We start from the raw sequence: 23,602 nt of genomic DNA, 5'->3' as shown, positions 1-23,602 counted from the left end.
GTGGGCTTCCAATATGGCTCCAACTGAACAAAGGGGACACAAAGGCCAACTTTATGGTATGGATGAATCTCAGGCATCCCCCTGGAGCACAAGGAGCTCCCTCACCTTTAGTGCATTGGTGCAGTGCATGGGAGAGGTTAAAGGCACCATTCATTGCTGACCCTTCCTCCTTAGTCAAAGAAGACACTAAGAAAATGCAAAGTAAGGCGCTCTCAGTGTGTCTCCTTTTCCTGCCAGTACCCTTCTATCAACATCCCCTATGACTCTAGAGACCAGAAAAGTAAAGGCAGTAACAGTATGGTAGTTGAGGAGAAAAATTCATACGGAGGTTCTGGGGCAGTATGGAAAAAAAGGTCACAGGGACTGATTTACCACTTACTCAAATCTATAAAACAGCCCTGCCCTTCATCTCTGGTTCTCTGTCATTTGGTTTTGTAGCTCAAGACCAGCAAACGTGTGTATAACTTCTGCGCGCAGGATGGACAGAGTGCCCAGCAATGGATGGACAGGATCCAGAGCTGTATCTCTGATGCCTGATGCCCATGGTCAACCTATGCTGAAGAAATAGAGGAACTCATGCTGCCAGATAGAAAAAAAAAAGCATGGATCCTTGAGGAGCTGACGACACGTTATCCCAGGGCCTGAGGTTCTCCTGCCCAGTCCCTTCTTGCAGGGGTTGCTATATCTACTTAACCTGAATAGGTGTTTCACACAGGTCTGGTCAATAGCCCCATGCACTCCCTATATCTTGCACTACATTTTTCTAACAGGGTCTTAGTGGTTAATGATCAGAAGATGTCTCCTGAGCCAACTGTGAACCTCACCCAGGCAAAATGGCTACCACCTACTTGGGTCCTTCTTCATGAAAGCTATAGATCCTTTTTTGTTCTCCAGGATCATAATTTGCTTGGAGACCTGTTTAACAAGCAAAAATCAAAACCCTCCAAGATTGTCTCATATTCTACCTAGACTAGGTTTCCTATGAGAGGCATCTACTTGTACTGCCTGACCTTTGAGATGCTCAGTTCTCTGGTGCTGCCAAAAGGTGCTTCCATGGTCCCTTCTCTGCCATTGGGGTTCACAACAAGAGATGTCATTGTTCAGTAGCAGGCAAAGAGGAAGCACACAGCATTATTCTGATGGAAAAAGATTATCCAGGGAATGGTACAATGACCAGCCCAATGCAGGAAAACACTACTTCCAAAACATTAAATTCTCTATCCAAAACGTTGAATTCTCTAGACCAGAGGTGCTCTGAGGATCCAGGGCCTTGTGTTCTTATGTATCTTCTGCTTCCTGACAGTTTCTTTTTCAAAATAACATGCAAAAAAAGCTGAATGCACTAACTCACAAAACAAACACTTGCACTGAACTCCCAATGAAGTGAAGATGTTGGAAAGACAGAGGCCAGCTATTTAGGACCACACACACCTGTGACAAGGGCTGTGTTGACCACAGTCACACTGTGGCATGACTGGATACCCAAACTACACTTCTACACATGAAAAGTAAGAACTGTCTTTAGATTTTCTTTACTTTGATAACTTGTGTTTGTTTAGCTTAAGACCCAAGAAATGCTGTTTGCTCATGGTAAACAGAAACAGCATCTTTGCTACAGCCACTGACACCAGCTGGCATCATAGGTAGCTAGATCATTGCATTTGTTTTGAAATGTTAATATGTTAAATACTAAACTAATATTTCAAAAATGTGTATATATGATTTCTATATCCTTGCTTTTCAGATAGCCTGCTTATAATTTAATATAAATTAACTGATGCATTCATAAGATTTCAATAATGAAATGGTTCCCTTTTTTAAAAATAAAAATACATTGTCTTTGTAGATTAAAAATGTCGGAATTTCAAATTTAAAATTGTCTACACACTAGGAAATAGAACTGTGTTAATATATAAGAAATTCGGGGATAATTAAGAATGAAGGACTTTTCTATCATTTCCATTTTATAAATTGCCACCTGTGAAAATGGTTTTTGCACATTATTTGTATTTTTCTTTGTATATGAAATAATTTTTTGTACTTTGTAAAATATGGAGCCCATTGTACCTTCAGCTATTTGAGACTATACACAGTGCTTCTTTTGTAACTGGACTATTTTAACTTTCGTGAAGGCATTACATTGCCTCACATTCACTAACCACCTTGAATTAAATTTATTTCTTAAGAAAAAGCATCCCTCATTTACTGTGAACTGAAGTTCGTTCTGTAGTGCACAGCACACAGGAGGGTAACACTCAGGATTCATACATGGGACTAAAAGTTCAAGAATAAAACAAAGCATGGCCCACTTTGTGCCTTCATTCTCCTAATGTCATCACTGCCCTTTGCTCAAGAAGTAACCAGGGATACTGAACATGTTAGCATGAGCTTCTGGGTTCCAGACACACTTCTGCAGAGTTTAGGTAAGAGACTTGAGGCCAAGATTCTCACATGTGCTGCCACTCCCACCACTGTCTAATAAGCTGTTTGAAATTGCTTAAGTCCCTTACCTATTCTGGGTCCATTCCACCACCTAGAGTATATAGTAATTTGTGAAAATTTTAGGCATCAGACATTGAAGTCTGAGCAGCAGATTTTTCTGCTTCAGGGAATTTTTTTTTTTTTGAGACGGAGTCTCGCTTTGTTACCCAGGATCTGGAGTGCAGTGGCGTGATCTCAGCTCACTGCAAGCTCTGCCTCCCGGGTTCACACCATTCTCCTGCCTCAGCCTCCCAAATAACTGGTACTATAGGCACTTGCCACCATGCCCGGCTAATTTTTTGTATTTTTAGTAGAGACAGGGTTTCTCCGTGTTCGCCAGGATAGTCTCGATCTCCTGACCTCGTGATCTGCCCTCCTCGGCCTCCCAAACAGGGAATTGTTAAACAGCACAAATGATCAGTGATTTCAGTTCTAGACAGTACTTCTCTGTAAAAAAAAAAAGCCCATGAGTTTACCTCATGTAGCCAACAGAGAATGCAAGTTTTCATCTCAGGGCTGAGCCTTTAAGTCCTTTGACATCCAGAGTCCTCTGAGCCAAGCAAGAGGACCCCAAAGAGCCACTGAGGCTCAAGGTGAGACAGTGACATATTCCCTGAGCTTTCGGTTCTCCTCAGTCTCAAGAGCATGCTGATCTAAGCCAAGGGCCCTCAAGCCTTTCCTTGGTCCTGGGCCTCTCAACAGCTACCATTACGCATTGCTGTGTCCCTGAGATTCAGTCAGGCAGGAAACAACTGGGATTAGGGGTTGAGTAGAAGCTGTGTTCACAGTGTCAGTATCTGGATGCCCTTCATTCCTCAGGTCTTAACTGTAAAAGGGGAGAATACTGGGTTCTGTAAACCAAAAATAAAATTCTAAGACCCCCAGATAACTGAATGGATCCTTCTCAGCCAAGGGAGTTCCAAAGAAACCTGAAAAACGAGTTCCAGTCATGATGCGGGGCAAGGAGGTCGACAGGCCTCATTACAGCCTCTCCCTTTTGGAGTTTAGACACAACAGACTAGCATTAACATTAAAACAGATCTTAAGACTGACAAAATAGACTGTCACAATAAAATACCAAATTCCAACCTGACTCTAGTATAGCCCTAAAGGAAATCAAAGCTTTTTTAATCCCAAAATACATTCCTTTTACATATTTTGAAATGGCCCTGCAAAGCTGTATCTTGGGGGGATTTACATTCTATAGAGGATCCCTTTCCCTTCCCAGGTCTTTTTCTGATCCTGAAGAGATTAGCTAAGAGTCTAGTGCCTTTTATTAAATGTCTGAATAGGAAATATTTGCTATCTGTTGCCTCTAGGGGCAGCCACCTATGAGACTTCGTCTACATAAGAAACTAGGTCTCTACAACCCCTTATCTTAACCTAGACTCTCAATTTCAGCCTTTTAGATAATAACTCCTTCAACCAATTGCCTATCAGAAATCTTTGAATCCACCTGTGACCTATAAGCTTCCGTCTTTCCAGGCCAGACCAATTTGTACTTCACATGCGTTGGTTGATGTCTTATGTCTCCCTAAAACATATAAAAACAAGAGCCTTTAACCCAACCACCTTGGGCTTGTATTCTCAGGACCTCCTGAGGCTGTGTCCTGGGTCACAATCCTTAACCTTGGAAAAATAAATCTCTAAATTGATTGAGACCTGTCTCATATACTTTTTTGCTTTACAGTTCCAAGGGAGAAAGACCAGGGCTTGGCTGCCTGCAAGAGCCTTAACAGGGCCCTTCCTTCTGTGGTCCCAGTGACAAAACCCTTCTAATATGGGCTCTTGAAAGATGCAAACTCAAAGGAGCACATAGCATAAAGTCACTTCCCAACCCCTTTGACCCAAATCCTTTATTCCCACCTCCCAAACCCCTTCACTCTACTGTCTCCACCCCGGAGCTAGAGCTTAAACTGCTAATAACATGGCAGATTTGCTTCTCAAGGGAAACTGACATTTTTAGGTATTTATAAGTAGCCCTATCATCCCATAAAGAATTTCTGAAAGATCCCAAGTTGGTAACAGGGAAGTGCCCTCAGCAATCCCAGCCAAAGCTATTAATTAAGCAGTGAATAAAACAGTGTTGATGAAGAGATAGGGTTTACAGCAGCACCATCAAGCATATATAATGCAAGCCACATAGGTATCTTTAAGTTTAAAAAAAAGATGACATTAATTTTAATATATTTGTTTTTACCATATATTTACTCCAATATATCAAAAATATTTTAATGCGTAAACAATACAAAAAAGTTAATGAAATATATTCCTTGTTCATACTAAATCCTCAAAATCTAGTGTGTATTTTATACTTACAGCACATCTGAGTTTGGACTAATATGTTTTTTTCAGAGGCCACTTCTGATAAAACAAATGCATATCATGTTTCTATACCAGTTCTCCAACATCAACTGGACATCCAACAATCCAGTTCAAGTCTGACACTAACTCCCCAGATTTAGCACAGTCTCCACAAGTTCAGGTCTGTCTTTAAGACTGCCCCCACTTCAAACACTAGTTGCAAGTTCCAAGGGCCACCAGAACTTCTAACCAACCAGCTATAAATATGAAGGTTTCCACAACCCCCTTCTCAGGTTCAGTAATTTGCCAGAACAAATCACATAACTCAGAAAAACACTTTACTTACATTTACCAGCTTATTTCTAAGCGATAAACCTCAGGATCAGCCACAGGGAAGAGATGCACGGTATGGAGGGAGGCAGCACACCACCTGCCCAGCATCTGATGTGTTCACCAACCCAGAGGCACTCCTTATCTCATTATTCAAGAGGTTTTACAACCCAGTCTCCAGTTACCCTCCCTCCCCCCGAGGTTGGGGGTGGCTGAAAGTTCCCACCTTCTATTCACTAGTCTGGTCTTTCAGACGACCAGCACGCATCCTTAACCTAGCTAGGGACCCCACCTGAATCACCTTGTTAGCATAAACTCAGGTGTTGCGAAGGGCAGTTATGAATAACAAAAGATACTCCTAAAGGGTGGGGTGTGTTAGGAATAACTTTTAAAAGAAACTATCACTTCAGAAATTTCTAGGGTTTTAGACACTGTGTGCCAGGAACCCAGAACAAAGAACAAATATATTTTGTACTCTACCACAACTAGCCTTATTTCCACTGCTACCACACTAAACAATACATATTTACAGCAAATAGCCTGCTCACAGCAGAGCCGTGCTGGGTGGCAAGAGACCTGGCTTCTAGTGCTGGCTGTCTTCTAATCTCATCTATGACCTTGAACCAGTCCCTTAACTTTGCTGGGCTTTGACTTATAAAAATGCAGGACACAGATGATCTGTTACTTTGTGATTCCAAATATTTACCTTGGCAAGGACTTAGTTTCCAAACTGAGATTTAAAGGATTTGCTGAAAAATCCAAATCATCTAAATCAGTGCTTCTCAAATTATAATGCATATATGAATCATCTTGTTAAAATGAGATTCTGATTCAAGAGGTTTGGGGTGGGGCTTGACATTCTGCATTTCTAATGAGGCCAGTGCTGCTGGTCCAAGGACCACAGCACTGGTCCTTGGTAACAGAATTGTTCTTGGAGTAACAGAAATGTGTCTCAGTCCTCTGAGAAGCAGATGCCTGATAGGCAGGAACTCATGGAAGGCTGGAAGAGCCAAGAGACCATGATGCTGGTATAATCCTTTTGAAAAAGAAAGGGAAGCAAAGTTGAGTGGAGAAGACTTGGATTGCAGTGCAGTTCTAAGGAAGTTCAGCAAGGCAGTTAAGAAGTCCTTGAGCCATCAGGGGAATCCCACATATTCCAAGAATGGGCCTTCCTAGGATCCCTGCCATGCTCAATCATTGGCTAGGAGCAGTTCATGGGAAGCATGGTTTTGGTGGAAACACAGTAATAGATTTCAGAATATACCAGCTGAGGCCAACAGTCAATGACAGTCACTGCAGTCAGAAATCTTTCATGGTTGTCAATGTTAAAGTTGTCAGAATCAAAATGGAGTCACTTATGTTTATAAAAAGCAAAACAAAACAAAACAAAAAAGCCTGATAAATTGAGCCAGGAAAAGCTATGAAGAGAGAGTACTCATGCATAAATACCTGATAACAAAAACTATCATAAAAAACTGCAAAACTTGCAACCTTGCACAAAGGCCATTGCAACCTTACACAAAAATTACTCCTTTGAAGGCATCTGTCCAGCAACTGCCTGTCCAGCCTTGGATTAGTGTCACCCTTGTTATTGATCCTTGTAGCCAGGATAATTATCTCAAAACAATTATGTATTGATCCTCACTTTTCCTTTAAAAAGCCTTTGTGGTCCTTTACCTCCCTGAATACACACATAGCTTACTATGGTGTTATATAGGTATTCCCACTGCAATGCCCTTGATGTAGTTTGGATGTGTGTCCTCACCCAAATCTCATGTTGAAATGTAATCCCCAGTTGGAGGTGGGGCCTGGTGGGAGTTGATTGGATCATGGGAGTGGATTTCTCATGAACGGTTTAGTACCATCAACTGGTACTATTTTCATGATGGTGAGTAAGTTCTCCTGAGGTTTAAAAGTGTGTAGCATCTTCCCCGTCTCTCTCTTGCTCCTGCTCTGGCCATGTGACATGCAAGTTCCCACTTGGTCTTCTACCGTGATTGTAAGATTCCAGAGGCCTCCCCAGAAGCAGATGCCACTATGCTTCCTCTACAGCCTGTAAACCATGAACTAGTTCAACCGCTTACAGTTTGTTTGTTTTTTTTTTAGACAGGGTCTTGCTATGACACCCAGACTGTAGTGCAGTGGCGCAATGACAGCTCACTGCAGCCTTGATCTCCAGGACTCAAGCAATCCTCCCAGCTCAGCCTCCTGAGTAGCTGGGATTACAGGTGTGCTCCACCATGCCCAGCTAATTTTTTTATGGAGACAGGGTCTCACTATATTGCCCAAGATGGTCTTGAACTCATGGGCTCAAACAATCCTCCCACCTTGGCCTCCCAAAGTGCTAGGATTCCAGGCATGAGCCACCGCACCTGGCATCAGGTATTTCTTTATAGCAATGCAAGAACAGACTAATACAGCCCTATTATATAAATATTATTTTCGTTTAGAGAGCCTCTCTGTTATTTAAGGTGACATAAATGGTGTCCAGAAGCAGGACCTGAAAAAGAGTATCAGAAGGAATTCATGATTCTTGGAACTAGTGTACAATACTCACCTGAGCCCTTTGAGCACTCTGTTTCTATGGCTCACATTTTCTGCCCTGGTGGATTTCCTCTCAGGCCAAGCCTCCCCCTTTTTGGTAGAAGCTCTTGACTTGGAAGCGGAGTTGTTGTCTGGGGTAATACCCAAGGTTCATTGCCTCGTGCCAAGAAAATTAAGGACACGGACATACACAAGGAGTGAGTTTAAGAGCAGAGGTTTACTAGGCAAAAGAAAGAGAACAGCTAGCTCTGCCCTTCAAGAGAGCCTGGCCCACAGTGGAGTGCACTGGATTTTATAGACAGGCTTGAGGAGGTGATACCTGATTACACAGGGCCCAAAGATTGGTTGGACCAGGTGTGACATTACATACTGTCCAGGGAATCTGACTGCCCCACCCTAATCTTATTTTGCAAATGAGGTCTTTGCTTGACTGGCGCCATCTTGTCTGCTCCTTATGGTATGCGTGGCTGGCAAAGAGAAGAGAAGATGGAGCTGTCATGTTGGATATGCCTAGTCCCAGGTAGCCTTTTCCTATTGGCACAGCTACTGGCATTCACCCGTGCAAACTTGCAGCTTGCTTGTCTATGTCTGCAGCTCAATTTTACAGGCTGCTCTTTGTTAGAAAATTATTTGGAAGCTTCTTTTCATTAAAAGGAAAACCTTACTAAGGACTTCCTTACCCTATGCCTAAATAATTTCTTCTTAACTCCTATATCAACTTTATTCAGGATTTGGTTTAGTGATAAAGCCGCCTTTAATAAAGGACTGTACGTCCTCCTGGAATGATAAAAGGGTTTTTATCTTTTGGTTTAAAGACAAGTGTCTTTCTGGATTGAGTTCTCTGGTTTCTCCAGAATCCATGTTCTGTCTGCAAGACATGTCTTCTCTGGTAAATTTACTTTTGTTTCTTTCTGCGTTGGGATGGTTAATACTGAGTGTCAACCTGATTGGATTGAAGGATGCAAAGTATTGATCCTTGGTGTGTCTGTGAGGGTGCTGCCAAAGGAGATTAACATTTGAGTCAGCGGGCTGGGGAAGGCACACCCACCCTTAATCTGGGTGGACACCATCTAATCAGCTGCCAGCACAGCTAGAATATAAAGCAGGCAGAAAAATGTGAAAAGAGAGACTGGACTCGCCTCCCAGCCTACATCTTTCTCCCGTGCTGGATGCTTCCTGCCCTTGAACCTCAGACTCCAAGTTCTTCAGCTTTGGGACTCAGACTGGCTCTCCTTGCTCCTCAGCTTGCAGATGGCCTGTTGTGGGACCTTGTGATCATGTGAGTTAATACTTACTAAACTGCCTTTTATATATATATCTGTTCTGTTCCTCTAGAGAACCCTGACTAATATATGCATGCATAATTTAATTTTTTTCTACATTCCTGGGTTAACATTTTTGTGAACACTTTTATCTTGGTTTCATTTTGGTTTAGTTACATGAATCTGTAAATGGTTTGGCTCCTTTCCCTTGCTTGTTTCTAAAACTCTTCTGAGAGCAAAAATAAATATTCTAAATGGCGGGTGCCGGATGGCTATTTAAAAGCCACTAGGACAGTCACCACTATCTAAAACATGGGTCCAAACTCTTGACATTCTCTGACAGGATTTATAGGATTTTCTTTGCTCTCAAGAGATTAATAAGAAATGAAATGGGATTCTCAAATATTAAGGCATGCCAAGGTTTTCTGAGACTCCAGCCAGCTACATATTATGGTCTATCTCATGAATATATTTAAACTAATGGGTCAGGTGCAGTGGCTCACGCCTGTAATCCCAGCAATTTGGGAGGCCGAAGCAGATAGATCACTTGAGCCCAGAGGTTCAAGACCAGCCTGGGCAATATGGCAAAGCGCCATCTCTACAAAAAATATAAAAACTAGGCAGGCATGGTGGCATGTACCTGTTGTCCCAGCTTCTTGGGAGGCTAAGGCTGGAGGATCAATTGAGCCCAGGAGGTTGAGGTTGCAATGAACCATGATCACACCACTGTATTCCAGCCTGGGCAACACAGCGAGACTCTGTCTCAAAAATAAAAACAACAACAACAAATACTAATGGACAAATCATATCAAGGAAAATTCAGAGCTCAAATGGTCTGGCATGGTGGCTTGTGTCTGTAATCCCAGCACTTTGGGAGGCCAAGGCAGGTGGATCACTTGAGGCCACAAGTTCGAAAAGAGCCTGGCCAATATGGTGAAACCCCATCTCTGCCAAAATTACAAAAATTAGCCAGGCGTGGTGGTGTATGCCTGTAGTCCCAGCTACTTGGGGGGGTGAGGCACAAGAATCACTTGAACCCAGGAGGCAGAGTTTGTAATGAGCTGAGTTCATGCCACTGTACTCCAGCCTGGGTGACAGAGCGAGACTCTCTCAAAAAACTAAAAATAAAAAAATAAGAGTCGTAATTTGAACTCTCTAAAATACACTACAACTATAGTGTTAACATCACAGTCTACCCCTTGTGCCACACAGATCTTTACTCTCCACCAGGTTCAGGGAGAAGTTCCTCCCCATTTCCCTTGGGCCTCTATTCCCAAGGGGAACTCAGAAGAATGCAGGAGGTCTGTGGGACCAACTATGGCCCCTACCAGTGAAGTTAATCTTGGAGCCATAACTGGCCTTCATTCTCTCCCTCTTCCACTATCTATTCCGAATTCCCCCCACCCTCAACAACTTCCTCAGATGCTGGTGGTTTACCTGGTGGTGTGAGCCAAACCTTCATTCCGGGGGTGAGCGGGAGGGGAGGGAAGGCGATAAATGCTAAATAATCAAACCCTTCTCAGGGTTGCTGCACATCCTTTCACAATTACAGTGGGGCTACCTGGAGGTGCCCAGTGGATCACATGGGCTCTATACACATTCCTCCTGCCCTCATTATGCAGGAGCAGCCTTGCCCCTTCCTGTTGATCAGGGTCAGTTATCCCTGCCAGTATGATGACTCTTCTTGTCTGCTGGTTTCTGAGCACGAAGAATCCCAAGTGCCCTGCAGCAGCCACAAACCATAGTTCAATAGGACCCTTGCCATCATAGTGTCCCCCAGTTAAGTGCTGTGCTGTGTGGAATTCCATGCCTTTGGATCAGGCATTCTGTATGTCCCTGGAAAGTGATGCTAACTAAGGCTCTGTGGTGAGGAAAGGCACACCCATGCCCAGAATAAGTCTCTATCCCTGTAGAGATGAACCATTGGCCCTTCCAGAATGGAAAGGGCCTGATGCAATTGACTTGCCCCAAATGATGTGTTGGTCTCAAGGAATAGTGCCATTTCAGGGGCTCAGCATTGGTCTCTGTTGCTGACACACTGGACATTCAAAGGCCCCTAGGCTCTTCTGCCATATCACATCACAGTGATCTCCAAAAGGCCTCTTTTTTTTTTTTTTTTTTGAGATGGAGTCTCCCTCTGTCGCCCAGGCTGGAGTGCAGTAGCTGGATCTCAGCTCACTGCAAGCTCCGCCTCCCGGGTTCACGCCATTCTCCTGCCTCAGCCTCCCGAGTAGCTGGGACTACAGGCGCCCACCACCACGCCCGGCTAATTTTTTGTATTTTTTAGTAGAGACGGGGTTTCACCGTGTTAGCCAGGATGGTCTCGATCTCCTGACCTCATGATCCGCCCGTCTCAGCCTCCCAAAGTGCGGGGATTACAGGCTTGAGCCACCGCGCCCAGCCCAAAAGGCCTCTTAAAGGGGGGCCATGATGATGCTTTGAGCTCCAAGTGTTAATGTCAACTCAAACTCTGCATCTACTACTCAAAATGTCTTGTTATCCCCATTTCTCTAGTGAATGATCACCTAAATGGCCATAGGTCTCTTTGGGGGGAAAAATGAAGGAATCATTGTGACATACACTTGCTGCAATTCTGCAAAGTCCTTCCTCTTAGAGAGCTGGCCACCTCTTTAGTCAATAGTTCTCAAACCTAAGCTAATTTTCAGATATAGAACCATTCCTTTCTAAGGGAAGCACCTGTGAGGGACAATGGGCAGGGAGGCCAGAGAGGTTGGGAGGGCTATCAGACCATGATGGGGGTGGACCGCTGTGAAAGAGAGAGGGAAGGAAGGAACAAATATGTTGAATAAATTACAAACATCTGGTGCATACTGGGCACTGAATGGATCCCAAGGAATCTCTGGATGAACACAGTACAGCTCAGCCCCCAAAGAACTCACAACCTAAAGTAGACACAGACTATTTGTTGTAAGCAGAATAATCCCCATCCCCCTTCCCTGAAGATGTCCATGTTGTAATCCCTGGAACTTGTGAATATGTCATCTTACATGGCAAAAATTAAAGTTGCAGATGAAATTAAGGTTGCTGACCGAGACTTTATCCTGGATCAGTCCAAAGTCATCAAAAGGGTCCTTATAAGTAGAAGTAGGAGGCAGAAGCAAATGTCAGAGAAAGATCCAACAGGAAACTCAATAGGAGAAAGACTTAATGACCCATTTCTGATTTTGAAGATGGAAAGAGGACAGACGTGAGCCAAGAATGTGGCAACCTCTGGAAGCTAGTAAAAGGAAGAAAATGGATTCTCCCTCAGAGTTCCAGAAATGAACATAGCCCTGCCAACACCTTGATTTTAGCCCAGTAACACCCATTCTGGACTTCTGGCCTCCAGAATACTAAGAATAAATCTGTATTGTTTTAAGCTGCTAAATTTGTAGTAATTATTACAATAGCAATAGGAAATTAATAGGGCTATATAATGAACCACAGTGATTCATGCAATTGCACTGTATTCGTACAACAGCTGTGTACAGGGGGCAGGAGCTCAGAACAAGCAAATTGGATAAGGGATGGCCTAGGGAGAAATAAGAGTGAGACAGAGGGGCAGAGGTGCAATGTGATATGCAGAGGCAGCTGCTGCAAGGCCAAGAGGGACACTCACACATGCAAACATATAATCCTGTGCACACACATGCAACACAAACAAGGGCATACATGTTCTCACATATACACACCCTAGTGTTATTGGCACTTACACATGCAGACTCTTTCTGACACAGGCCCACCCACTGCCTGGATTCCACCCGTTTTTGGTGACCTCTCTTGTATTAGTCCATTCTCACGCTGCTAATAAAGATATACCCAAGGGTGGGTAATTTATAAAGGAAACGGGGTTAATTGACTCACAGTTCAGCATGGCTGGAGAGGCCTCAGGAAACTTACAATGATGGTGGAAGGGAAAGCAAACATGTCCTTCTTCACATGGCGGCAGCAAGAAGAAGTGCTGAGCAAAAGGGGGAAAAGCCCCTTGTAAAACCATCAGATCTCGTGAGAACTCACGATCCCAAGAACAGCATGAGGGTAACTGCCCCCATGATTCAATTACCTCTCACTGGGTCCCTCCCATGACATGTGGGCATTATGGGAACTACAATTCAAGATGAGATTTGGGTGGGGACACAGCCAAACCATATCAACTCTGTCATCTCTGAACACCATATTTCCTGAGGGCAGCTGAATTTAGCAGGTGGGGACAGGGCTTGTCTACCACGGCTCCATCACTAGCCTTCACCTGAACAGGAGGTACACTGGGAGGCTGAGACTCACCAGTTGGGGGGCAGCTGGAAATCATTTACCTGCCCAGCATTTTAGTTTGTAAGGTGTCAGGGTAAGCCCTGACCTTGCACATGTTCTCCCAAATCTCAGTCTCTCCCCTCACAGCTGTATGATGGAACCTATTATGAATGAGCTGGTCACCCAAAACCAGTGTGTCCATCTTCCCATGCATTTGTCTGTCCATTTTCATTCATTCAACATATATTTATTGATGCTTCTTCTGTGTTAATGCCTGCTCCTGGATACTTTGGACCCCAAGTAAAATAAGCTACTATCCAAGATATGATTTCTGGTGTAACCAGAGCTATGATAGGGTGAGAGCAAGTAGGAGCCTGCAGAAAGATAGGAGGAGCTCATAGCCCAGCCTTGGGGTAAGAGACATGAGTAAATGACATTTCGGCTGAGTATTAAAGAATAAGATCACTGGGCAAAGGTGAAATCAGGAGGAGCAAGGAAAAGAAGTTAAGTCAGGTTTGTGATGTGTATTTTAGAAAGATCTCCCTGGTGAGGATGGCAAAGGGGGACTGGGAGGAAGGCAGGCCAGTGAGCAGCTGCTGTAATTATCCCAACCTGAGAAGGCAGTTGGGCTGGATAGACATGGGAGCTCCAGAGACATGCCTGAGGTGGTATCTGTAGGATGTAGGGCCTAACTGATGGGGACAGAGGGGATAAAGGGAGAGGGAGCAGTTAAAGACTGTCAGGTTGATGGCTGGGACATCTAAGAATGGCCCCAGTCTCAGAGTCAAGTGCCAGGAGTAAAGAAAGGATAACCAGGCTGGGGGCACCCAGGCCCTGGTGCTGACTTCAGCAGCAGGCATATGCTTCCTTGGGGAGGAGTCAGCTGGTAGAGAGGGTATGTGCAGCACTTCCTGAATCTGGGAGGGGTTCCCCAAGTCACACACACACACACCAATCACACATCTTCTTGGCTTAGAGAAAGAAGTTAAGTAGCTCCTCCCCATTTTAACAGCTGAGGAGTCCATGATTTCAAGAGGTTAAATGACCTTCTCCAAGGCCACAGAGCAGTGCCTGATGGAACTGGGATTTGAACCCAGGCTTGTCTGACTACATCCTGTGCTCTTCTCCCCAGTCCCAACAGGTCAACCAGGCCAGTCTTGGCACCAGAGAATTAAGAATACAGGGGACCTCTGACCTCTACGTCACACCCAGCCTGGCCAGGCCACTTACAGGGCCATTCAAAGCCAGGACTGCCTCACTCTCTTAGACAATGGACCAGGACAAAAAGTTCTCTTTGTGGGTAGAATGACCTTGGGCCCTCCAAGGAGAGGCGGAATGGCCCCACAGCTAACTTAGCCCTCTCATACCCACTCCACACCGTGGCCACCCACCCCACAGCTAGAGCACCTAAGAAGTGCATCTCCTGGTCTGTAGGTGAGCAGGAGGAGCCCAGGCCCAGCCCAGTTCAGCACGTCCCCACTGTCACACAGCTCAGCCATAGCTGGGCCTTCCAGGAAACCCAGACCTGGGCAATTAGAAACAGAGAGCTCAGGGCTTAGAATGAGATACTCTGCAGGATCCTGGTGAGGATCTGGCCCTGTCTGAGCCTATTTCCTCATCTGTAAAACGTGAAGTTAGGCTTATTTATCCTACAGCTCTCACAGCTGCAATGGTCTTTTTGCATCTCCTCTGCAGTCCCTGGCCTCATCCAAGCCTAAGAGTTGAACAACAGATGCCTGGTCCCTACGGAAAGCCCCCAACTCTGGCCTCAGCAGATCCACCTCCTCACTCCCCACAGGTCCCCCGAGGTTCAGTGCAGCCTCAGCCAAAAGAATGTGAACCATTCCCGGCATCTCCTCCCCTGTGGCCAGCCCAGAGAGGGGCTGGAGCCTCTGGGCCCTTCTGACAGGAAATTAGCTGGGCCTGGCCTTCCCCACTACCAGCTGCTCTGCTGACCCTGACCCTGTGTTTTCTGAAACTTGATACTGCAAATTTCAAAGCCTCTTCTCCATTCCCTGGAGGCCTGGCTGAGCTGTGTGTCTAGTGGGGCCTCCAGCCTATGTGTGGGCCTGCCTTCCTGTCCTGGAAAGGGCCCTGGCTAAGAGTGGGGCAGGGAAGCCTGAGGCCCAGCCCCTGCCATGACCCTGAGCAGGGCCTACCCCCAGGCGATTCATCTCCCCATCTCCGAGCTGTGAGAGGGAACCCACATGCAGAGTGGCTGCAACATGGAGAATGGGTTGGAGGGACACAAGAGGGGCAGTGGAGAGACCACCTCAGATGCAACTGTGATGTTTCAGGGAAGAGATGGTTTGGACTAGGATGGGATGGTGAAGATGACAAAAACTGTAGACTGGAGACATATTTAGGAAATAAGATGGAGAGATACTGGTGATGGTCTGGCCATGAAGGCTGAGGGACACAGGTGTCAAAGGGCCTGCTAGGTTTCCGAGTTGCCCAGCTGAATGGATGGTGGTATCTTTCCCTGAGATGGTGAACACCAAAGGATGACCAGGGTTGGGTTGAGGAGGGAAAATATCCTGTTTGGCCTTAGTTAGAGGCTGAGGCGCCTTTGAGCTGTCCCAGTGAAGAGGCTGAGCACTTGGATATCCAGAGAGGAATAAGCTGAAGATACTTATTTGGGAGGGAGAAAAGTAGATGGTAGGTAAGGACATGGATAAAACTGCCAAGAAGGAAGAGTATTAAGTAAGAAAAGAGCCCAGCCTGTGCCTTAAGGACACTAATGTTCAATGGCCAGGTAAAGGAGGAAAAACCTGGAATAGAGGGTGAACAGAGAAAGAGCAGCCGAAGATATAGGAAGAACCATAAGCATGTTGTGCCTTGCAATGAATGGAGAAGAGTGTTTCAAGAAGCAAGAGAATGTTCGGATGCTGCTGGAAAATCTAAAAAAAAGAGGAGAATGTAAAATGCACTTTGATTTAGTGTCCTGAAGGTCACCTCACCAGTGTTTTAGGGAGTGCTGTTTCGGTGAAGTGAAGCAGGTAGGGGCCAGACTGTCACGGACAGGAGGCACGTGAGGTGTGAGGAAAGAGACAGTGCTCTGGAGACGTTTGACTGTGGGTGAGAGGAGGGTGGGGCAGTAGCTGCAGTAAGACAAGGAGTCGAAGAAAGGGGCTTTTGTTGTTTTTTAAGGTAAGTGAGATTCAAACATATTTAAATGTTGATAAGCAGAATCTTGTTCAGATGAGAGACTGACAATGCCTGAGAAAACAGGGACAACAAACATAAAAGTGTTTTTGACAAAGCAGGAGGGCTTGCCAGGGCCCCTCAGCAGGGTAGGGCTCAGAGGGAACATCTCCAATCCTTTGAAGCTGGCTCCTCGGCACTAGGCTGGCTGTGGCACTGCCTCTGAGTGCTCTATATGCCCCACAGCCAAGGCCAACACCCTTGGATGGCCAAGTACATGTACCTTATGGACCCTATTCAACCCTAGTTGAGGATGGCAGGAGTTAGAGATGATTGGACAGACCACGGTGGACCATGATGTCCTAAACAAGGGTGCTACATCCCTGGGAGAAGAGCCATGGGCCTCTAGGCCTATTGTGGACATTGAGCCCATTGCCAGTGACAGGATGCCTGGAGCCCTGCTGGATGGTATCCCTAAGTCCAGGGTCCCCAGATGCCTCCATTCCAGCTTGGCAATACCATGTTGGCTCTACTGGCATAGGACACTCCCAGGCATACCACAGGGTAGTGGTTCTCAGAGGATGGCCTCTAGACTGGGAGTATCAGCATTACCTAGAAACTAGTTGGAAATGCAAACTCTGAGGCCCCACCACAGATCTATCAAATCAAAAACTCTGGAGGTAGAGTCCAGCAGTGTGTGTATAACAAAGTTTCCAAGTGACTTTGAGGCACCACTTCTCTAAGGTATCAAGCCTTTCATCCCTCCATTTGCTGTCCGTCCAGTAACCTAAAATTCACACATCTACCAATCTAAACAGCCATCATCCAACTGTCCATTTCTCAGTGCAATTCAACCATCTGTCTTAGTCAGTCTGAGCTGCTATAACAGGACATCCACAGACTGGGTGGCTTATAAGCAACAGAAATGTATTTCTTGCCGTTCTGAAGGTTGGAAAGTTCAAGATCAAGGCACTAGCAGATCTGGTGTCTGGTGAGAGCCTGCTTCCTGGCTCACAGAGAACTAGCTATCAACAATCCACGTTCGCATTCTGTCCAGCCACCTGTGCCTATCTATCTAATCTCATGTAATCTAGTCTATCATCAGCCTAAATAGTCATCATTCTAAATATTTCTTTATTTATGTTACAAACATCTACTCACTATCTTCACAACTCATTTATGACACAAAAGAATATCTAAGCTCTGGTACCCACCACACCCACCTCCCCTTTCTAAGGAAAATGAACATAAACATTTCTTTCTGCTTAAAGTTTCAGGATCATATCACGTGTATTAAGTGAAATCAGTTCTATTTCTCTGGGCAGCAACCCTGACTGGACAAGGGGCAGGTTCTTGGGGTTCCTCAACTAAAGGCAACTGTGTTTGTATGTGTATAATCTTAATATATATATACACACACACACACACACACACATATAGTAGCTTAAGTATTACATACAGATATGATATATTCTATAGATATAGATCTGTCACACATATGTGTACATATACAACTTCAATAGCTTGCCATAAAACTCTGCCCAAATGAGGTTGTCTGTACTGAATGGTGACAGACTTAGCCAGTCATAAACATTCTCTTCCTTCATTCTCTTCCTTGGAGAGTATGAATGTTTGGTATCACTGAGAAGTCAGGTCACTTCAAGCTCCAGTTCTATCCTAACAATGGTAAGCAGTTTTCAATGAAGCCTGCTGAATATGTCTGCTTTGAAAGAGTGGGATTTAGAGTGACCTTATAGCTCAGACAGAAACAACTGTGCTGCGGGCGTGACTCTGCAACCCTGCATTTAGCCCTCATTATCCAAGACAAAAGTCAAGCTGCCTCTGCTGGAGGGTGGAGCTAGATGACCACACTATACCACATATCCTCCTTGTCCACAGCTGATTGGAGCAGGGCCACCTCACCATATCCCATCCATCAGCAAATCCTGATTACCTTCAAAATCAATCCTAAACTGGACCACTTATCACTGCCCTCACCACTGCCACCCTGGTCCAAACTACCAACATCTCTCACCTGGATTTCTGCAGTCGCCTCCTAAGTGGTCTCCCTGTTTGTCTCCCTTTCCCGCCTTGTCCCTTTCAGTCTATTCTCATCACAGTAGCCAGAGAGGTCCTTTTTAAAATCTAAGATCATGTCATTTCTCTGTTCAATATCCTCCAATGCCTCCCCTCCTTCTTACAGTAAAAGTCTAAGTCCTCACAATGGCTTGTAACACACTTCATGATCTGTCCTGCTACCCGTCTGACCTCATCTTCCACCATCCTCCCCATGTTCACACAGCATCAGCCACACTATCCTTACTGATGTTCCTCACACAGTGCCACAGAGTTCCCACCTCAGGACCACTGCACTTGCCATGCCCTCTTCCTAGAGCATTCTTCCCCCAGATATCTTCACGGCTCACTCCCTCAATTTCTTCAGATTTCTGCTCAAATATGACCATATCAGGGACACCCTCTCTGAGTATCCTACATGCAGCAGAAACCCAACCCCTCCCCAAACTGCTCCCTGCTTTATTTTTCCCATAGCATTTAACGTCAGCTCACATATAACTGCCTACTCTCTCTCTCTCCTCATTAGAAAGTATGCTTCATAAATGCAGCAACTTTGTTTTGCTTGCTATTTTTCAACACGTAGGAGCTTTGTTGAGGTACAAAGAGTCACATAAATAAGCACTTGGTAAAAACTTGTGGAAGGAATGAGTAAGAGTGGCTGAGAGTAGACCATGAGGAAGAAAATCGAGCAGAGGGAGACTGCTGAGACAGGAATGAGTACAGAGAAATGTGGGAAAGAGAGGAACCTTGAGGTCCTCAGGAGATGGAGAGAAGAGCCACTGTTCCTGACTTTCCAGTTCCAATCTCACAAGGCCTGAATGTCAGTGCTCTCTGCAAGGTTGTCCGTTGCATTCTCACAATTGTACCCCTCATTCTTAAAAACATTGGAGTTTTCTTTGTTCCTTGCAACAAAAACAACCTTGACTTGAGCAGTGTCCTTCCAACCATCCATCCACCCATCTCTCCATCCCCACATGCCCTCCTAATCATTTATACTTCATTTTTTTTCCCTTTTTTTTTTTTTTTTTTTGAGACAGAGTTTCACTCTTGTTGCCCAGGCTGGCATACAATGGCGCAATCTCAGCTCACTGCAACCTCCGCCTCCCGGGTTCAAGCGATTCTCCTGCCTCAGCCTCCTGAGTAAGTGGGATTATAGGCATGCACCACCATGCCTGGCTAATTTTGTATTTTTAGTAAAGACAGGGGGTTTCACCATGTTGATCAGGCTGGTCTCAAACTCCTGACCTCAGGTGATCCGCCTACCTCGGCCTCCCAAAGTGCTGGGATTACAGGTATGAGCCACCGTGCTTGGTTGATCACTTATACTTCTAATCATCTGTCTACAGATCAGTCCACTAGTCTGTTCATCCCTATAAGCGTCCATTATCCTAGAGTCCACCCATCATCCATCGATCCATGTAACCAACAACTATCCATCCACATGTGGATGGATAACCTCCTTTCATAACCTCCAGGTAGAGTGGAGTCAGGTCATGAAGGATCTCATCACAGGGCTGAGGCCATCCAACTTTAATGCTGAAAAGTGGGAAGCTATGGAAGGATTTTGAACAGGAAAGTTATATAGTTGGATCTGTATTTTAGAAAAATAACTCTGACAGCTATGAGCAAGATACTTACTGTCTAAAGGCAAGAAGACCAGTTGGGGTAATATTAAAATATTCCAGATAATGAATTAGGGCAGAGGCACAGGGGCTTCAGAAAAGAAGATTCAAGGGAGAGACAGGGAAGCAGGTCTGGGAACAAGCCCAGCCCAGAAGGGCAGGCCTAGACAAAAAACTGCCTAATAGGGGGCCTCAGTTTTGCAATCACCAGCTCAGCGCAGGCACTGTGTTTGCCCCAGATCTCAAGTGGGACCAGGCCTCTTGCACATTCTGCACATTTGGGGCAGAGTTCCCAAGAAGCCCAATCCAGAACCAGTCTTCTCTGGGCCCTTCAGCAGAGCACTCTGTCCTACATCTCAAGTCTCTGAGTAAGTGATATTTCCAGAGTACACATTCCCCCACCAACTCATCTCACAGCTCAGCCCTGGCTACAGAAAGCAAGGGCCTCTTCTCTGTTCATTTTCTTCAACTCCTCAGAGGTTGGGCCTCTGGCCCAGTGAAGTCAGGGTCTGGGAGCCAGCCCTGGCTCCCTGCCAGCCCACAGAGACTATATTTGGAGCAAGACAACTCCCTCTGGACACAGAGCTTGGGACCCACCCTGCAGGGCTGCCCCAACCAATGTTACCCAGTATCCACACAGTGTGCTTGTCACTCATGTTTTCACTTGTTAGTTCATTTGTTTACTCATTTATTCATTCCACAAACATTTATTGATCTGCTGGTATGATGCGGCAGGTACAACAGGATGTGCGGTGGGCACATGTCTGTATATGTGTATATGTGGTTCTCCCTAAGCAGGGATGGCAGAACATACTCTGGGTGTCCTCCCTCCGGGTTCAGTGGTGATGATGACTCACACTCAGGTGTATATGGCACCTGTGGGGACCTGTGTGCAAGTGCATGCAGGCACGTGCTGAGGAGGTAGCTATGACTCAGTGGCACGTGGCATCTGTGGGTACCTGTGTGGATATGTGTCTGAGTGCAGGCAGGAGCATAGGCGCTAGCTCCTCAGGGGGTGGGGGAAGTGGTTGTGACTCAGCTGCACGTGGTGACTGGGAGCCTACAAGCCAGCTATGACTTTATGGCTTTGCTTATTTGCCAAGCCAAACAGTTAGTGTTGGGCACAAATATTCTATCAGAATGTGCATGGAATAAGTCCTGAGCCGGGGACCTCCAGCAGGCAGGAGAGACTCAGTAGTCTTGGCCCAGCAGCATGTGTCCCCCGCCTGCCCCCTCCACCGTAGGTATACAGGTCCTACCCTCCCCACTTCGCCCTCTCCACTCCTGCCTCCTGGAGACTCAGCGAGCGCGTCCCTCATTGACTCTACATCACCCCTCACCCACCGGTCCCAGGTGCACACACGGGACCAGGCCCAGAGGTACAGGGCTGTGACCTTCAAGCTGCCAGCCCAATCCATTTTTCTACTATACCAAAAACCCCTTCTTTTCCAGATCCCATGGCGGCGTCTTACTCCAACATCCCAGCCCCGGTCGTAGGCTCGGCAAGCCCGCTCCAGGGCCCACTTCCCATCTCAGCGGCCGCAGGCCCGCTGCCTCCCCATCGGCGCGGCCCCATCTTCACCTCTGAGCTCCTTGCCCCTCTCTCCCTGGTTGTCTCTGTCCTTATCTGTCCCGAGTCTATCTTTGTCTCTTCTCGAGCCGGGCTGTCTGCAGCAGAGGCTTCACCAGAGTGGAGGTGCTGACAGAGTGAGGGTGTGGGCAGGACACTCTGTGTCCCTTCTTGAGCCTTATCGGGAAAACTTAAGTCACTGCTCAGGGCTCAGACTGGAATTTCGCCCTAGATGACCTTGCTGGGTCTGCCGGGGGCCTCCGCGGGGACAGCCAGGGTCAAACGAGTCAGGAAACAGGCCCCTGCTTGTGGGCCGCCCGCCCGCCCTCATCCCAACTAGGCCGCCTGCAGCGCCCTCCGCGGGAGACGCCGGGCGGGGGGGGAGAGAAGGGAGGAGACGGGAGGGCGGCCCCGTCTTGGGCACTCGCAGGGACCAGCGGGAGGCCGTGTGGGGCTGGAGTCGTGACCACGGATGCCGCAAGGCCACAGGGCCCTCCTCGGGGTCCCGGCCGGAAATCCTCAGGGGCCCGAGGAGGAGCCCGGGCGGCCACCCGACCACCTCCCCGCAGGCCGCAGGCCGGCGGCGCGCCGTACCCGCGGGGAATGCGGGAAGAGGCCATCGCGTCTGGACACCTGGGCTTCGTCCCAGAGCCGTCACTGCTGTGTCCCCTTGAGCAACTGCCTAGCTCCCTAAGCCTCACTTTTCACACCTGGAACATAGGAAAATTGCGCCCACCTTCTGGGTCGTGGCAGATAAAATGAGTTCACATCAGGGCTGGCTCTCAGGAGGCGCTCAGTGCCCGTGGCTTTCCTCCCCGGTGGGCAGAACCCCGGGGCAGCTACCCGCGCCCTGGCACCCAGAGCGGAGCAGCCAGGAGCGGAGCCGCCACCGCACACCTCACCCGACCCGACCCTGGTCCGCCCTGAGCGCCCGGGTCGGGGCTGGAACCTGCGGGCGCGGCACACGCCTGCCACCTGGCGGCGAAGCCACCTGGCCGCCCGTCCCGCCCACGGCCGCGCGCGTGCGCAGGACTGCACCACCCAGTCGCCCCCACCTCGCCGCGCCCCGCCTCCCTCGCCCAGGGACCCCCTAGGCCACGCCACGACCCTCCACCAGCCCAGCGAACCCCCTCGGCCGCGCAGACCTGCGCCACCAGGTCGTTTCCTCCCCTCCTTCCCTCGAAAACGTGTGCATTTCGTTACCCTTACACCTGGAACCGGGGTCATTTCAGGACCTCCCAAGGAGGGTCAGGATGGTGGGATTAGCCTTAAGCGGGGGCGGACGCAGTTTGGCGGTTAAACCGCGTGTTCCTGTTTCAAACAAACCTAAATGTAGGCCTGGAAGGCTGTGTACTGAAATCCTAGCACTAAGTTGGTGCAAAATTAATTGCGGTTTTTGCCATTGTCGGTTGTCTGCAGAGTGAGATTATGGCGAAGCATTTTATTCTTTTTACATACCTGCTTTTTCTCAATTTTCCACATTGGGTATGTATTGGTGATAAGGAAAAAAAAACTACAAAAGTTATTTTTTGAAAAAAAACATCACATGGAGAGAGAGTGGGGGACCAACTGGCCTATCAAGGGGATTTCCGGAAGTTAACTTTCTAGTATCTCTGTTTGCATGTAGACTCCCAGGGTCCCCTGGGAGAAATGGAGAAATGAAGCCCAGGACTTGAGGCATTGGGGTGGATGGTCCATCTTTCACATATGCTGGGATTAACTTCCTTTAAGATAAAAGAAAGGCAAGAGTTCCCAGCCTTACTAGGGTAACGTGGGGTAGGGCCTCCAAATAAACCAGAAACTCTTGAGAGTTGAGGTGGTCAGTCACTGCTGTCTGGTTCAAGCTCTGATTGGACCCAAGGGGACCAGATCCAGGATATATTTGAGAACAAGGAATTTATTTCAGAAAGGGGCCACTCAAAAGCCAGCATTTACTAAGAACCTGCTTGGTACAGGGTGCTGGAACTACCACAACAGGCTGCCCCTGCCCTTAAGGAGTTCTGGGCTGACTTTTGGGA

General features: G+C 46.9%; 1 protein-coding gene and 1 long non-coding RNA gene across 8 annotated transcripts in view; one reads left to right on the top strand and one right to left on the bottom strand.

The window, feature by feature from the left end:
• The window catches only part of SBF2 (SET binding factor 2), a 517,824-nt gene extending 515,630 nt beyond the window's left edge, over positions 1-2,194 (top strand). For all 7 annotated transcript variants that reach the window (XM_003910236.3, XM_017948646.1, XM_009186612.2 and 4 more), the window contains one exon: positions 439-2,194. In XM_003910236.3, the coding sequence (XP_003910285.3) occupies positions 439-537 (99 nt within the window). In that variant the 3' untranslated portion in view covers positions 538-2,194. The remainder of the gene's footprint in view (positions 1-438) is intronic.
• Positions 1-22,309, bottom strand: part of LOC103877666 — a 50,954-nt gene extending 28,645 nt beyond the window's left edge. Inside the window, exon 1 of the long non-coding RNA XR_004177486.1 lies at positions 21,597-22,309. This is a non-coding gene — a long non-coding RNA (uncharacterized LOC103877666). The remainder of the gene's footprint in view (positions 1-21,596) is intronic.
• Between the last annotated feature and the right edge of the window lie 1,293 nt (positions 22,310-23,602).

This window comes from Papio anubis, chromosome 12, assembly GCF_008728515.1.
Source record: "Papio anubis isolate 15944 chromosome 12, Panubis1.0, whole genome shotgun sequence".
Classification (NCBI taxonomy): domain Eukaryota; kingdom Metazoa; phylum Chordata; class Mammalia; order Primates; family Cercopithecidae; genus Papio; species Papio anubis.
The sequence above is the reverse complement of the archived record's forward strand: the minus strand, read 5'-3'. Positions and strand labels throughout refer to the sequence as shown.